Source organism: Narcine bancroftii, chromosome 6 (assembly GCF_036971445.1).
Source record: "Narcine bancroftii isolate sNarBan1 chromosome 6, sNarBan1.hap1, whole genome shotgun sequence".
Classification (NCBI taxonomy): Eukaryota; Metazoa; Chordata; class Chondrichthyes; order Torpediniformes; family Narcinidae; genus Narcine; species Narcine bancroftii.
In genome coordinates this window covers 201,177,397-201,193,791 of record NC_091474.1, presented here as the reverse complement: position 1 = coordinate 201,193,791, position 16,395 = coordinate 201,177,397, and the positions used below count along the sequence as shown (strand labels likewise).

General features: G+C 37.9%; 1 protein-coding gene across 5 annotated transcripts in view; it reads left to right on the top strand.

The window, feature by feature from the left end:
• The window catches only part of LOC138736949 (zinc finger protein 107-like), an 87,176-nt gene that overhangs the window by 8,573 nt on the left and 62,208 nt on the right, over positions 1-16,395 (top strand). Inside the window, exon 2 of one of the 5 annotated variants that reach the window (XM_069887203.1) lies at positions 2,162-2,287. The exons of 1 other annotated variant lie outside the window; for it this stretch is intronic. In XM_069887203.1, the coding sequence (XP_069743304.1) occupies positions 2,162-2,287 (126 nt within the window). Of the gene's footprint in view, positions 1-2,161; positions 2,288-3,125; positions 3,158-16,395 lie in introns of those variants that run through there. 3 more of the 5 variants (XM_069887204.1, XM_069887205.1, XM_069887207.1) reach the window with 3 other exon arrangements.

Genomic DNA, 16,395 nt, shown 5'->3' with positions numbered 1-16,395 from the left:
AGCTTTACTAAAGTCTAAATAGACAACATCCACAGCTTTCCCTTCATCAACTTTTTTTGTAACCCCCTTGAAAAACTTAATCAGGTTTGTCAAGAATGATCTACCCCTGAAAAAACCATGCTGATTGCTCCCTAGCAATCCCTGTACCTCCAAATAATTGTAAATACCGTCCCTCAGAACACTTTCATTCAACTTGCCCACCACAGACGTCAGACTCACTGGCCTATAATTCCCAGGTTTACATTTAGACCCTTTCTTAAACACTGGAACCATATGCGCCACCCTCCAATCCTTTGGCACTACCCCCGTGGCCAGTGACATCCTAAATATCTCTGTTAATGACCCGACTATCTGTCCACTAGCCTCCCTGAGTGTCCTTGGGAATATTTTGTCCGGTCCCGGAGATTTATCCACCTTTATCTTTTTGAACACAGCCATCACTACCTCCTTGGTTATCCTTATATGCTTCATTACCTCCTCACTATTTTTCTTTACCTCAACTGGTTCAATATTTTTTTCCCTAGTGAATACCGAGGCAAAGAAATCATTCAAAATTTCCCCCATTTCCTCTGACTTTTCACTCAGCCTACCCTCACTATCTACAAGGGGTCCAATTTTATCCCTCACTAATCTTTTACTTTTAATGTACTTATAGAAACCCTTTGGATTTATTTTTACTCTGTCTGCCAAAGCCTCTTCGTGCCTTTTTTTGGCCTTTCTAATTTCTTTCTTAAGCTTCCTTCTACACTCCTTGTAGTCCTCCTTCAAATTGCCAGCTCTCTGTTCTTTATACCTCCCTTTTTCTCCTAACCAAATTTCCAATATTCCTCGAAAACCAAGCCTCCCTATGACTTCCAGCCTTTCCTTTGATCCTCACTGGGACATAACTACTCTGTACCCTCAAAATTTCTTTTTTGAATATCCTCCATTTTTCATTTACACCCTCACCTGAAAATATCCTGTCCCACTCAATACTCCCCAAATCCTTTCTTATTCCTTCGAAATTTGCTCTCTCCAATCCAGAACCTCATCTTTAGGCCCCTCCTTACTCCTCCCTAAAGCTACCTTAAAACTAAGAGAATTATGATCACTATGAAAGCACCTTTCAATGAATGGGGGGGGGAGGGGGGGGGAGTTGGGGGTGGTCCTTCACAGACATAAAATTACATTTCTGTTTTCTGTGTCACATTAAATAATTCCTTTTGAGTTCTGTTCTTGTATTTGAAAAGCAGTGTCAAAGTACCTTGACAAAAACACAAATGCTGGAGGAACTCATCCGGTCTTGCAGCATCCTTTGAAGGTAAAAAATATATTACTGACATTTTGGACCTGAGCCTTTCAAGACAGTTTTTTTTTAATATAAAAAAAAAACCGGCATCTGTATTAAAGGCTGGGGGAAAGGGAAGAATGGGAGGAGGAGGAGTACAGACAAAAGCTTTTTGTCCAATTTTTAATTAGGAGGAGAGAGGAAAAGTGACAATTGATTGGTGGAGGATTTTGCTCTGTTGAAGGAGACAAGGAAAATAGAACAAGACAGTTGGAAGAAAGGAGACATGGTGAAAGATGAGGGGAAACTTATAATGCTATCTGGTTGGAGGCAGAAGATGAGATATTATTCGTCTAATTTGCAGGTGGTCTCAGTCTGGCAGTGCATAAGGCCATGGACATGTCAGCAAGGGAATGGGGTGGTAATTGAAATGTATGGCCACTGCAGATCTATGCTATTGCGCCATACAAAACCGAGGAGCTCAATTAAGTGATCTTGCAGTCTGCATCCAGTCTCTGAAGTAGAGAAGATCACAGAGGAGCACTGGAAGAAGTACTTCATCCTCTCCCATTCTTCCTGCTTTCCCCAACCTTTAGCAATGAGGCCTGTCTTTTTTTTACTCCTGCCTTGAAGGGCTGATACTCAAAATGTCTTTATCCCCTATGGACACTGCAAGACCAGATGAGTTCCTCACCATTTCTGTATTTTTACTACAATGACAGTGTCTGTGTTTCACCTCCTGGTACCTTCAGCTATTTTAGTTGGCCATCTATTAAATATGTCAATTTGTTTCTGTTTCATTCAGATGATCACTACACCCAGCTGAACTAGTAAAAGTGGAAGAGCATTGTAGTGATAATGTTGGCTAAACAGTAAACAATTTTAATTCTGCAGTTCAATCAGAGGATGGCTGTGAATGCAATGAGCCAGAAGAGCTAGTCTTGAACGATGACCTGATGCAGGGGCAAGAGCTGGAGTGTGAGGGCTCCAAGAAGATCATGGGCTTTGAAAAAGATTCAGGTTTGGAAAACACTTTTTTTGTATCCTCCACAATGTATTTAGGTGAGCCATGTTTCTCTGAAACTTGAAGAAATTGTTGAGGTTAATGACCAAGCCTTGCATGTTGTGACTAATTTTTGATTATTCTGTAGGTTCGTTAAATACTATTGCACTTTCCCTTTCCTTGAAAGAAAAGATTGAGATTGGAGAATAATGGCGGTTTTAACTGTGAAGCTGATACAAAAATAGCCAGCATAGCTGAAAACTGAAGCTGCATTCCCTCCCTGCCTCCACATTATTTTTCTTTTTAAAATATTTTAATTGAGTTTAGCATATAATCTTACAGAGTTTTAGAAAAGAAAGCACATAACAAATCATTTGTATACATGTAAGCACTCAAAGATGGAACTGTCAATAATTCCTTAATAAACTAAGAAACAATCATTTGAATTGTTCTGTAAAACCATGTTAAACCCATTTGCTGAGTAAAGCCAAATTAAAAAAAAAAGTGGGGGAAAAACTACATCTACCTTCTCCATCTAATCAAGGTTACCTTGTATAATAAATAAAAACTAAAATGTGGATCCAGTGGTGACCCCTAGTGAATATCTGGAGCACACGATAATTCTTAAATCTTCCAGTTATAATAAAATTCTACAAATGGGCCCCATAACTTTATAAATTGAAACTTTTTATCTTTAATATTATATCGCATTTTCTCCAAACTTAAATAGGACATTACATCATATGACCACTGTATATGTGTAGAGGATGAATCACCTTTCCATTTCAGTGCATCGCTTGTCTGACTATCAACGTGGTAAAAGCTAAAACTCTTTCCTGTGGAGTGTGAGGACTCCAAGAAGATCATGGGCTTTGAAAAAGATTCAGGTTTGGAAAACACTTTATTTGGGTCACGAGAAAAAACAAACAGAGCAATTATGGACAAGGCTCTAAATTAATCTTAACAATTACTGATAAAGTTTGGAAAAAGCCTTTACAGAATTTCTCTAAATTTGGGCACTCCCAAAACAAGGATTAGAGCAGCTTCAAAAATTTTACATTTCTCACATAGTGGATCACTAGCTGCGTTTAAATAAAAAAAAAAGATAATTTTAGTTTGGACGCTGTACCACCTTAAATTGTCATAAGGAATGCCATGCACAAAATGAGGAATCATTAATCAAGTCTGAGAGTAGAGGACCAGTCTTCATCTGAAAATGTTATGTTCACATCTAGTTCCCAATTGCTCTTGATCCCAGCCATGGAGACTTTTTTTTGTTTTGGTTTTGTTTTAATCCAATAAATACATGATATCAATCCACCATGAAAATAAAACCCTAAGTTTAAAAAAATTGATCAAGAATATTAGTATTTGAAATTCGCAGAAAAATCAGAAAGCTTAGGCTGAGCAAAATATCTAACGTAAATATCTTTTATATAAAAAAAAAGTCTGTTAGAAAGATTAAATTTGGCTGATAATTGTTCAAAAGAGACAAAATTATCTCTAATAAAATGGCATTCATTGAATCCTGCGTCCAGCAAGGACAGCTGAAAAAGATGTTATCTATAATAGAACTAATCATTAAGGCTGAATAATTTCCTGAATTGAGTCCATATTCTCAACTTATTTCTCATTAACAGATTGTGTCACTCTAGAGAAAGAAAATGTTATAAATGATCCTAAAATTGCCAACATAGAAATTTTTTTTTGGAGAACTGAAGTTCCATTTCTACCCAAAAGGTGACATCCAAATATCATACAGGTGCCTAAACCTTTTATCTGTAATCTTCAAGACTGGTCACCTGCAATTGTTCGGAATCTTCTGGATTTCAGAATTATTTTGGTCCCTTTAAATAAATGCCTTGCACCTAGCTCTTGCTGTCCAATATATTTTTTCCACCCCCACCCCAGGCCGGTGCCACACTATTTGCACCCAGGCCAGGCTGAGTGGGTGTGGAGGTGGGGGGGGGGGGTGGTGCTGTCCAAGCTGAGTGGAGGGGAGGAGGTGCTGTCTGGGCTGAGCGGTGCACCACACAGGAGCAATTCAAGCTGTGTGGGGGATTATGGTTAAGGAAGACAGCCAGCCATTGCTCCCACATTGAGCCAGCTGCCACCTGCTTCTCTCACATCGGGTGCTGGGGGCCAAGAGTCACCTTTCCACCCAAGGTTAGAGAGGAGACCTGTGGGGGCAGGGATGATGTGTATGGGGGTGGGGGGTGGTGCAGGGAGTCTCCCTCTGAAAATGGAGAATTTATTACAGGATATTAATATTACTTAATGTCATCTACCGAAAAAGTGCACCTGTAATGAAAGTAAATTACGTATGTTATTGCCCAATAATAAAATCTAAAATCTGTAACCTTTTGAAAATGGGTTTATTTATACATGGTTTCTTGCTCTGCCATATGTAGGTAGAAATAACCAAATCTAGTAAACTGAAAAAAGATTTGGGAAAAAAAATTGGTAATGCTTGAAAGAGGTACAGAAATTTAAGTAAAATGTAAATTGAAGTAATATGACCCATCATTGTAATAAATAAGGGTGACTAATCTGATACTATTACAGTAGTTTAATCTTACTGAGTAATACCAAAAAATTCTTTCATGCCTCCACTATTTAAAAGTTACCAAACGCTCTTTGGCACAGAAATCCTGATTCAAAAGAAATGCAATTTTTGCCATTATATTAAGACGGGTAGGGTTGGGTCCATATCTGTAGGGCAGGGAAGAACTGGCAACCACACATGCTTCATTGTAGATTTTGCTTAGTTGAACAAGCTACATTGTGGGTTGTGTAGATCCCACCATTCTGAACGAAGGATGCTTTGTTTGGTGTACTTTGGAGGACTGAATGCCTTTCAATTAATTTTCAGGTGTTCAATTTAAAAAGATTCTTGAAAGAATTGATTGATTCATTATCTCTTGCTAGCACCTACTGAAGTGCGAACTTCTTTGAGTTGCCTTTGGATCATTCTGTTTTGATGTTAGATTTCGTTAGGTATTGAAACAATTCAGTTCAGCCAGCTAAAGTGAAGTTGGTTAGTATCAGAATATAATTGAGTTCAATATAATTGGAATGGAATTGATTTAAATAAGTATAGAATTCCCAGTTTGGGGATCCATTGAGTGTATGATGTCATCAAAGATTTGAATTGTGGCCAATGTAGTGCCTTTGTATGAAAAGGAAACAGATGATCTGGTTAATGATAGGTCAATTAAATCAACATTTGCAGTTGTGAAAAAAGTACTGGTCGTAGTCAATTAAGCTCAAGTTGGATTAAAAAAAAGGATTTATTTGCATCGGTATTGCTTCATGCATGTTTATTCTCATCTGAGTGTACAAGAGAAGAAACAGTGTTCTGTGGTCCTCAATGCAAAACGTGTACGCATACAACCAGACATAACACATAGACAAATAAAACGTGCAGGACATGTAAGATTCACTTGACAAGCTTTACGGAATTATTTGTAGTGATAAAGACAGTAAATGAAAGTGGACATTTTTGGATCTTGAGTCCCCACTTCACACAGCTTTTAACATCTTTATCCTTCCTCATTGAAAATATTGAAATGTACAATTAATGATCAAGCGTCAACTACCTTTTGTTCCAAATATTAATTTTCCATGTGGAGGAGTTTACCAATTGCACTTAAAAGCTAACTTTTATCTTCCCTTTGTCCCAGTTTCCTTAAGTACGAGAAATAGTTTATCTTTACCTTAATCAGTTCCTTTTTTTGTGGGGGGGGGAGGGGAGCGAATCAAAATGGCCCCTTAATGTCCTGGGCATCTCCTAACTTTGTATTATTCTTCTTAATTAATCATTGGAAAACAGATGTGGTTCTGCAAAATTTAAGCTGTAACTTTCAAAGAAACATCCATCGTGTGTAATGCACAGAACTGTTGGTCGGTTTTGACCAAATCTTTATAGCATTTCTTCCCATTCAAATTCTAGTTAGAGTATAGTTGCTGTAGTCCATTAGACATGGAAGGAAGCCTATTGATTTATCAAGTCTAGCTGGTGCTCAACAAATCTACTTCCCCACTTAAAATGTGTTATTTCTTGTCATTTAAATAATCGTCTTTTATGGTAGCAGAGTTTTATTTTAGCTTCAGTTTGGTCAGTGAAGAGCATGTTCCTGTCCAATTCATGGAAGAAGTCATGATAATATATGATTTCATCAGGATGCCAAAACCTCATATGTTCATATGCAACTTAACATAAGATGATGGATTTGATGGAGAACAGATGTGGCAGCAAAGGTCACAAAAGCTCTTCCAGTGTTTCGTTGGGGGAACTACCCATGTGCATGTTTGACATCTCAGAAGCAATAGAATGCTTTGGAGTGAGGTAAATGGGAGAATTCCTGTGTTTAAAGCAGATGGAGTGGGCTGAACAGGATGCATTGGAGCTGAGGGCAGAGGTAGAAAGAAAATGTTTTGAATATCATGAGGCCTTTGAATGATTTTGTAAGTGCTGTACCTATAATGGATTTAGATTAACGCGTCAAAAAGATGTACTATCGCGATTTTGTTTCCCATATAGTCTTGGACTGTGCAGTCAGGTTTTCATGTGACTCTGTAATCACCTACGGCTCCTAGAACGCTTCCACCAGCGTTGTCTCCGCTCCATCCTCAACATTCATTGGAGCGCTTTCATCCCTAACGTCGAAGTACTCGAGAGGGCAGAGGTCGACAGCATCGAGTCCACGCTGCTGAAGATCCAGCTGCGCTGGGTGGGTCACATCTCCAGAATGGAGGACCATCGCCTTCCCAAGATCGTGTTATATGGCGAGCTCTCCACTGGCCACCATGACAGAGGTGCACCAAAGAAAAGGTACAAGGACTGCCTAAAGAAATCTCTTGGTGCCTGCCACATTGACCACCGCCAGTGGGCTGATATCTCCTCAAACCGTGCATCTTGGCGCCTCACAGTTTGGCGGGCAGCAACCTCCTTTGAAGAAGACCGCAGAGCCCACCTCACTGACAAAAGGCAAAGGAGGAAAAACCCAACACCCAACCCCAACCAACCAATTTTCCGCTGCAACCGTGTCTGCCTGTCCCGCATCGGACTTGTCAGCCACAAACGAGCCTGCAGCTGACGTGGACATTTACCCCCTCCATAAATCTTCGTCCGCAAAGCCAAGCCAAAGAAGTAATGGTTAAATTGTTTTCTTTACTGCTTGCTCTGAATTGGATGATGAAGCATTTATAACTGAGTGACTTTACAAACCTCGTAGCTGATTCCTTTGGGTTGTATCTGTGAATGTTAAGTTTCGATTATAGATCAGAATTATTGAAGGTTCTCCTTTATTTCTGACACCAACTTCATTAACTACCTTTACAACCCAATCTAGTTGAACTGGTTTTCGACTGTTTTAGTGTACTGCATCATGGGTATAAAAATCAGTTACTGGCTCTTAATCAATTGTATTGATTTCATCCAATGCCATGGTCCCCACATGAAAGAAGCTGATCTGTTTAAATATTTTGCAGCAGAGGGTATTTTTTTTTTAAAATTTTTATTTTTCACACCATAAACCACACTGACCAAGATACATACATTTTCCTTTTCAAATATATAGTGTCATTTTCTCCCCCCCTCCTCCCATCCCACCCTCCCTACCTTCCCCCCATTCATTTAAAGTACAAAATCTAAGACACATTAAACCAGTCAAACAATGTTGTCATTCAATAAAAATAAACAAGAAATTCCACTGAATGAATTCTTTTCATTTCCTTCTCCTTTCATTAATTTAGGTGGTAGATGTCCCCGGTAGGTTTTCTCTATTGTGTTTCATGTATGGCTCCCATATTTGTTCAAATATTTCAATATTATTTCTTAAATTATATGTTATTTTTTCTAATGGAATACATTTATTTATTTCTACATACCATTGTTTTATTCTCAAATTATATTCCAATTTCCAGGTTGACATAATACATTTTTTTGCTACGGCTAGAGCTATCTTAACAAATCTTTTTTGTGCACCATCCAAATGAAGTCCAAATTCTTTATTTTTTATGTTACTTAGGAGGAAGATCTCTGGGTTTTTTGGTATATTGTTTTATGTAATTTTATTTAATATCTGGTTTAGATCTTCCCAAAATCTTTCTACTTTCTCACATGTCCAGATTGCATGAATTGTTGTTCCCATTTTTTTTTTTTACAACGAAAACATCTGTCAGATACTGTTGGGTCCCATTTATTTAACTTTTGAGGTGTAATGTATAGCCTATGTATCCAGTTATATTGTATCATACGTAACCTCGTATTTATTGTATTTCTCATCATTCCAGAGCATAACTTCTCCCATGTTTCCTTCTTTATCTTTATATTTAAATCTTGTTCCCATTTTTGTTTAGTTTTACCATTTGTTTCCTCATTCTCCTTTTCTTGCAGTTTAATATACATATTTGTTATAAATCTTTTGATCATCATTGTATCTGTAATCACATATTCAAGTTACTTCCCTCTGGTAACCTCAGACTACTTCCTAATTTGTCCTTCAAGTAGGATCTCAATTGGTAATATGCCAGCGCTGTATCTCCAGTTATATTGTACTTATCTCTCATTTGTTCAAAGGATAATAATCTATTTCCTGAAAAACAATTTTCTATTCTTTGATTTCCTTTTTTCTCCCATTCTCTAAAGGAAAGGTTATCTATTGTAAAAGGGAGTAACTGATTTTGCATCATTATTAGTTTTGGTAATTGGTAATTTGTTTTATTCCTTTCTACATGAATCTTCTTCCAAATATTGATCAGATGATGTAATATTGGAGAACTCCTACGTTGTACCAATTTTTCATCCCATTTATATCAGGTATCTTTTCCCCTATTTTATCTAGTTCTAATCTAGTCCAATCTGGCTTTTCCCTTGTTTGATAAAAATCTGATAGCTATCTTAATTGCGCGGCTCTATAATAATTTTTAAAGTTTGGCAATTGTAAACCTCCTTGTTTATACCATTCTGTTAATTTATCTAGTGCTATCCTCGGTTTCCCCCCTTTCCATAAAAATTTCCTTATTATTTTCTTTAACTCCTTGAAGAATTTCTCTGTCAAGTGTATTGGCAATGCCTGAAATAGGTATAGTATCCTTGGGAAAATGTTCATTTTAATACAGTTTATCCTTCCTATTAGTGTTAGTGGTAAATCTTTCCAATGCTCTAAATCGCCCTGTAATTTTTTCATTAGTGGATAATAATTGAGTTTATATAGATGGCCGAGATTTTTATTTATTTGTATACCTAGGTATCTTATTGCTTGCATTTGCCATCTGAATGGTGATTCCTTCTTAAATTTTGAGAAATCCGCATTATTCATTGGCATTGCTTCACTTTTATTTATGTTAATCTTGTAACCCGACACTTCTCCATATTCCTTCAATTTCTTATATAATTCTTTTATTGATAATTCTGGTTCTTTTAAGTATACTATAAACATCGTCCGCAAATAGACTGATTTTATATTCCTTACCTTTTATTTTTATCCCTTTTATATTATTTTCTGTTCTTATCAATTCTGCTAGTGGTTCTATAGCTAACGCGAACAATAAGGGTGATGGTGGGCATCGCTGCCTTGTTGATCTGATTAAATTAAATTGCTTTGATATATATCCATTTACTGTCACTTACGCCAATGGCCCCTTATATAATGCTTTAATCCAATTAATATACTTCTCTGGTAAACTGATTTTTTGCAATACTTTGAATAAATAATTCCATTCTACTCTGTCAAAGGCCTTCTCTGCGTCTAAAGCAACTGATACTGTTGGCGCTTTACTCCCTTCTACTGCATGAATTTAGTTAATAAATTTATAAATATTGTCTGTTATCCGTCTTTTTTTAATAAATCCAGTTTGGTTTAGATTTACCATTTTAGGTAGATAATCTGCTAATCTGTTTGCTAATAGTTTAGCTATTATCTTATAATCTGTGTTAAGTAATGATATTGGTCTATATGACGCTGGTGCGAGTGGATCTTTCCCTTGCTTTGGTATTACTGTAATTATTGCTGTTTTACATGAATCTGGTAAGCTTTGTGTTTTGTCAATCTGGTTAATTACTTCCAGGAGGGGAGGAATTAATAAATCTTTAAATGTTTTATAGAATTCTATTGGGAATCCATCCTCTCCTGGTGTTTTATTATTTGGTTGTTTTTATATTATCTCTTGTATTTCTACTATTTCAAATGGTTCTGTTAATTTATTTTGTTCCTCTATTTGTAATTTTGGTAGTTTAATTTTAGTTAAAAATTCATCTATTTTGCCTTCTTTCCCTTCGTTTTCAGTTTGGTATAATTGTTCATAGAATTCTCTAAAGTTTTCATTAATCTCCATTGGATTAAATGTGATTTGTTTGTCTTTTTTCCTTGATGCCAATACCATTTTCTTAGCTTGTTCTGTCTTAAGCTGCCATGCTAGAATTTTATGCGTTTTTTCCCCTAGTTCATAATATTTCTGTTTTGTCTTCATTATGTTCTTCTTCACCTTGTATGTTTGTAGTGTTTCATATTTTATTTTTTTATCTGCCAATTCTCTTTTAGTTGTATCTTCCTTCATTGCTAATTCTTTTTCTATATTTACTATTTCCCTTTCCAACTGCTCTGTTTCCTGATTGTAGTCCTTCTTCATCTTGGTTACATAACTTATTATTTGCCCTCTAATGAACGCTTTCATTGCATCCCATAGTATAAACTTATCTTTCACTGATTCTGTATTTATTTCAAAGTACATTTTAATTTGTCTTTCAATGAATTCTCTAAAATCCTGCCTTTTAAGTAGCATGGAGTTTAATCTCCATCTATACATTCTTGGAGGGATGTCCTCTAACTCTATTGTCAATATCAAGGGTGAATGGTCCGATAATATTCTAGCTTTATATTCTGTTTTTCTTACTCTATCTTCCATACTCTATCTTGCATAACAGAAATAGGTCTATTCTTGAGTATGTTTTATGTCTACCTGAATAATATGAATATTCCTTTTCCTTTGGGTGTTGTTTCCTCCATATATCCAAAAGTTGCATTTCTTGCATCGATTTAATTATAAATTTGGTTACTTTGTTCTTTCTGTTAATTTTTTTCCCAGTTTTGTCCATATTTGAATCCAAATTAAGATTGAAATCCCCTCCTATTAATATGTTCCCTTGCGTATCTGCTATCTTCAAAAAAATATCTTGCATAAACTTTTGATCTTCTTCGTTAGGTGAATATACATTGAGTAGATTCCAAAACTCCGAATATATCTTACATTTTATCATTACATATCTCCCTGCTGGATCTATTATTTCCTCTTCTATTTTAATTGGTATATTTTTACTGATTAATATAGCTACTCCTCTTGCTTTTGAATTATACGACGCTGCTGTTACATGTCCTACCAATCTCTCTTTAATTTCTTGTGCTCCAATTCAGTTAAATGTGTTTCTTGCACAAATGCTATATCAATTTTTTCTTTTTCAGTAAATTTAGCAGTTTCTTCCTTTTGATTTGGTTATGTATTCCGTTAATATTTAAAGTCATATAGTTCATACTTTGTTTATCTTCCCTTTCCGTTTCTTCATCATCACCTTTCCTTATCCATTTCTGCTTTCTTGTTTTGAACACTTTATAAGACGACATTTCTAAAACATCAAACATTTTCCTTATTTTCCTACTTAAAACTTCTTTAACCCCATTCTCCCCTCCCCCTCGTGAGTTGCCCTTTATCCCTTGCCGGGCAACCACATCTCCCCTCTCCATTTCGATTTGCGAATTCACTCGCAAGCGTCAACTGATTTTGCAGTGACCGTAACTCCTCCCTACCCAGCCCGCCCCGGAAAAGATTTCAATTTTCATATATAACAAAGGTCACTCTTTTAATTCCCTCCTTATTCCCTCTATTCCCTTTCATTCCCTTATTAATTCTTATCTATACTCTATACATTTTCCTCTAAATACGGATATACTCATGTACACACATATATACATACATACCTATATATATATATATATATATATATATATCTATATGGATGGCTTGGCTTCACGGACGAAGATTTATGGAGGGGGTAAATGTCCACGTCAGCTGCAGGCTCGTTTTTGGCTGACAAGTCCGATGCGGGACAGGCAGACACGGTTGCAGCGGAAAATTGGTTGGTTGGGGTTGGGTGTTGGGTTTTTCCTCCTTTGCCTTTTGTCAGTGAGGTGGGCTCTGCGGTCTTCTTCAAAGGAGGTTGCTGCCCGCCAAACTGTGAGGCGCCAAGATGCACGGTTTGAGGCGATATCAGCCCACTGGCGGTGGTCAATGTGGCAGGCACCAAGAGATTTCTTTAGGCAGTCCTTGTACCTTTTCTTTGGTGCAACTCTGTCACGGTGGCCAGTGGAGGGCTCGCCATATAACATGATCTTGGGAAGGCAATGGTTCTCCATTCTGGAGACGTGACCCACCCAGCGCAGCTGGATCTTCAGCAGTGTGGACTCGATGCTGTCGACCTCTGCCATCTCGAGTACTTCGATGTTAGGGATGAAAGCGCTCCAATGAATGTTGAGGATGGAGCGGAGACAACGCTGGTGGAAGCATTCTAGGAGCCGTAGGTGATGCCGGTAGAGGACCCATGATTTGGAGCCGAACAGGAGTGTGGGTATGACAACGGCTCTGTATACGCTTATCTTTGTGAGGTTTTTCAGTTGGTTGTTTTTCCAGACTCTTTTGTGTAGTCTTCCAAAGGCGCTATTTGCCTTGGCGAGTCTGTTGTCTATCTCGTTGTCGATCCTTGCATCTGATGAAATGGTGCAGCCGAGATAGGTAAACTGGTTGACCGTTTTGAGTTTCGCGCATGCAGCCATCTTCAGCGCAAACTACGGGAGATCCAAAATGAGTGGTGGATTAGCCTCGCCAAGCGAACCCAGCTCAGCGTGGACATTGGCGACTTCAGGGGTTTCTACGAGGCTCTAAAGGCTGTGTACGGCCCCTCACCCCAAGTCCAAAGCCCGCTGCGCAGCCCAGACGGCAAAGTCCTCCTCAGCGACAAGATCTCCATCCTCAACCGATGGTCAGAACCAATCTCATATATATGTGTGTGTGTGTATGTATATATATATATATGTGTGTGTGTGTGTGTATATATATATATATGTGTGTGTGTGTATATATATATATATATATATACACCCATATACACACATACATATAGTTCATGGTCATTTTTACTCTCATTACATGTCTTCATCTCTCTGCTTGTTTTGTAGTTGTTCTGCAAATTTTCGTGCTTCCTCTGGATCCGAGAATGGTCTGTTTTGTTGCCCTGGAATAACTATTTTAAGTACCGCTGGGTACTTTAACATAAATTTATATTCTTTTTTCCATATGATCGTTTTTGCTGTATTGAACTCCTTCCTCTTCATCAGGAGTTCAAAACTTGTGTCTGGATAGAAAAAAAATTTTTGACCTTTGTATTCCAGTGACTTTTTGTCTTCTTTTATTTTCTTTATTGCTTTCTGCAATATATTTTCTCTTGTTGTATATCTTAAAAATTTTACTAGAATGCATCTTGGTTTTTGCTGCGGTTGTGGTTTCGGGGCTAATGTTCTATGTGCCCTCTCTATTTCCATTTCTTCCTGTAATTCTGGTCTTTCTAGGCCCCTGGGGATCCAATCTTTTATAAATTCTCTCATATTCTTGCCTTCTTCATCTTCCATTTCTACGATTATTTCTCGTTCTTCCACATTTTCCACTCTTTTTCCTATCTCTGATATGACCATTTCTATTTTATTCATTTTTTCTTTTGCATTCTTAATTCTTCTTTTTATCTCATTAAATTCTTGTAACTGCCATTCTTTCACTGATTCCATATATTCTTTAAAAAAGGATATATCCATTGTCTTGCCTTTCTCTTCTTCCATTTCTTTCTGTTCTTCTTCCTCTGGGTTAACCATCTGTTGTTTCCTTGTTTTCTTTTTACCCTCTTCTTTCTTGTTGTCGTTATTTTCCATGCTCTGCACCTGTTGCTGTGTTGCAGGTGTCTCTCTCAGCTGTGGAAATCGACTCCGCAGCTGTTCCCCCCTCCCTTCAATGTGTTTTTTTTTCATGCGCGGTTTCGCACTTTTACTCGGCTCTGCGAGCCATTTTTGTAGTACCGAGCCCAGGACTTCCACTGACCTGAGGGAGCGGGCTTCTCTCTCCGCAGCGGACCTCCTCGGACAGGTAAGGCCTTCACCTTCTTCTTCCGACGTTCTTTCATCTTCTCTTCTTCCCATTGTTTTCGACTTTTCTCTCTTCGCTGCCATTTTCTTCTCACCTTTATTTTTACTTTGTTTTAATTTTTACTCTTGTACCTTTATGTTTTATGCGTTTTTTTTTCAACTTTTCCGGAGAGGGCTGGAATTCCCTGACCGGCCACTACTCCATCACATGACTCCCTCCCAGAGGGTATTATTGATGTTGAATGGCAAAGGTTAGTCCTTTGAGTGAATTTTTTCCAATGTATTTGACTGCTAATCTTTCTGAAAACAAATAAAACAAGAGGTGTTATTTTTCAAGCAGATAACCAACAAGATTGGTCATGATTGAGCCACATAAAACAATTGGCAAGCACCCGTGAAAGCACATGAATTGGTCACTTATACCAATTCTTTTGCTTGAAGACCAGAGATTATTTGATGAATACCCACTAAAAAAGGTGAAGGAAAAGAATGAAAGGACTGAAGTATCTGAAGAAGTTTAACTGAGGAGACAAAAATGAAAATTGCTATGATCTTTGAAAACTAAGTATTCAAGTAATCCCATTTACTGAATGGTTTATTTTTAGAACCTAGAACTTGCATCATAGGAACAGTCCTTGTGGCCCACATGTCTGTGCCAAACACGAAGCCCAAGTTAAAATAAAACTCTGCAGCTTACATATGCAGCACTGTTTGTGTAGCAGTTAGTGTAATGCTATTGGCCGCACCAATGACCTGGGTTTGAATCTGGCACTATCTAAGGAGAAGTTTGTATGTACTTTCCATCACCTGTGTGGGTTTTCCCTGAGTCTTCTGTTTTCCACCCACCCTCAAAACCTACAGGGTTTGTAGGATAATTGAGTGTAATTTGGGAGGCACGGGTTTCATTGGTGAGAATCTGCTTCTATAGTGTGGTAAGTTGATTTAATTTTGTCCCTCTGTTCCCTGCATATTCAAGTATCTGTTATCTGCCAGGAGTTAAATACTCCTGGCAGCCTTTTCCATGTATCTACCAATTTTTTTAAAAATAACATGCCACACTTCTCCCTTAAGATCTTTATTTCCCAACCCCAACCACACCTTCACCTTAAATGCATGTCCAATAAAATGTGATTTATTTTTAAACACTAGGAAAGATCCTGATTGTCTATCCTATCAACGCTTCTAATTTTCTAAACCTCTATCAGGTCATTCCTCAGCTGCTGACACTCCAGAGAAAGCAATCCAAGATTTTTCAGTACTCAATTGGTGGAGAAACTTAAAAGGTGCAGTCCAAATTTATCCAACATTTCCTTAAAACCACCTCTAATCCAGATAACCTCTTGTAAATTTCTTCTCTGTGCTTTTCAAAGCTTTCGCATCCTCCCTACAATTGGGTGATTAGAATTGCATACAGTGTTCTGAGTGGCCTAATGAAATAGCCATTTCACACTGCCAACCCTCCTAGGAAGTGGGTAAACTTACCAAGTATGCTGCACCCGGGGAGCCTTTCCCACTGCATCATTGGGAACCCGGGATTTTTGGCGGGGGGACCTCTAGCAGTGACGTCATGAGTGACGTATTGTGTAAAGTGCTCTGACAGCCCAGGTGACTACACGGTTATATTTTACAAATGGCCAGCCATAGTCTGACAGACCTGTTAATTGACGGCCGTGCTGTGAAATATAACTGTGCAGTCGGCAGGGTGGTCAGAGTGTGGCTGGTTGCGCTGTGAATATAATTGCCAGACTGATGCAAGCACACAGGCACTAATGTTGTTAATGGTACCCAGTAAGTTGAGTAGACCATTCACAATGCCACGGAGTGATTAACAAGTCAACTCAACTGGGCTCTGACAATTGCTCCCAGTTTAATTTTACTTTTCCTGCCCAGTTGGGACTTTTCACACTGCCAGATTACCTACTATGAACCCACTAAATAAG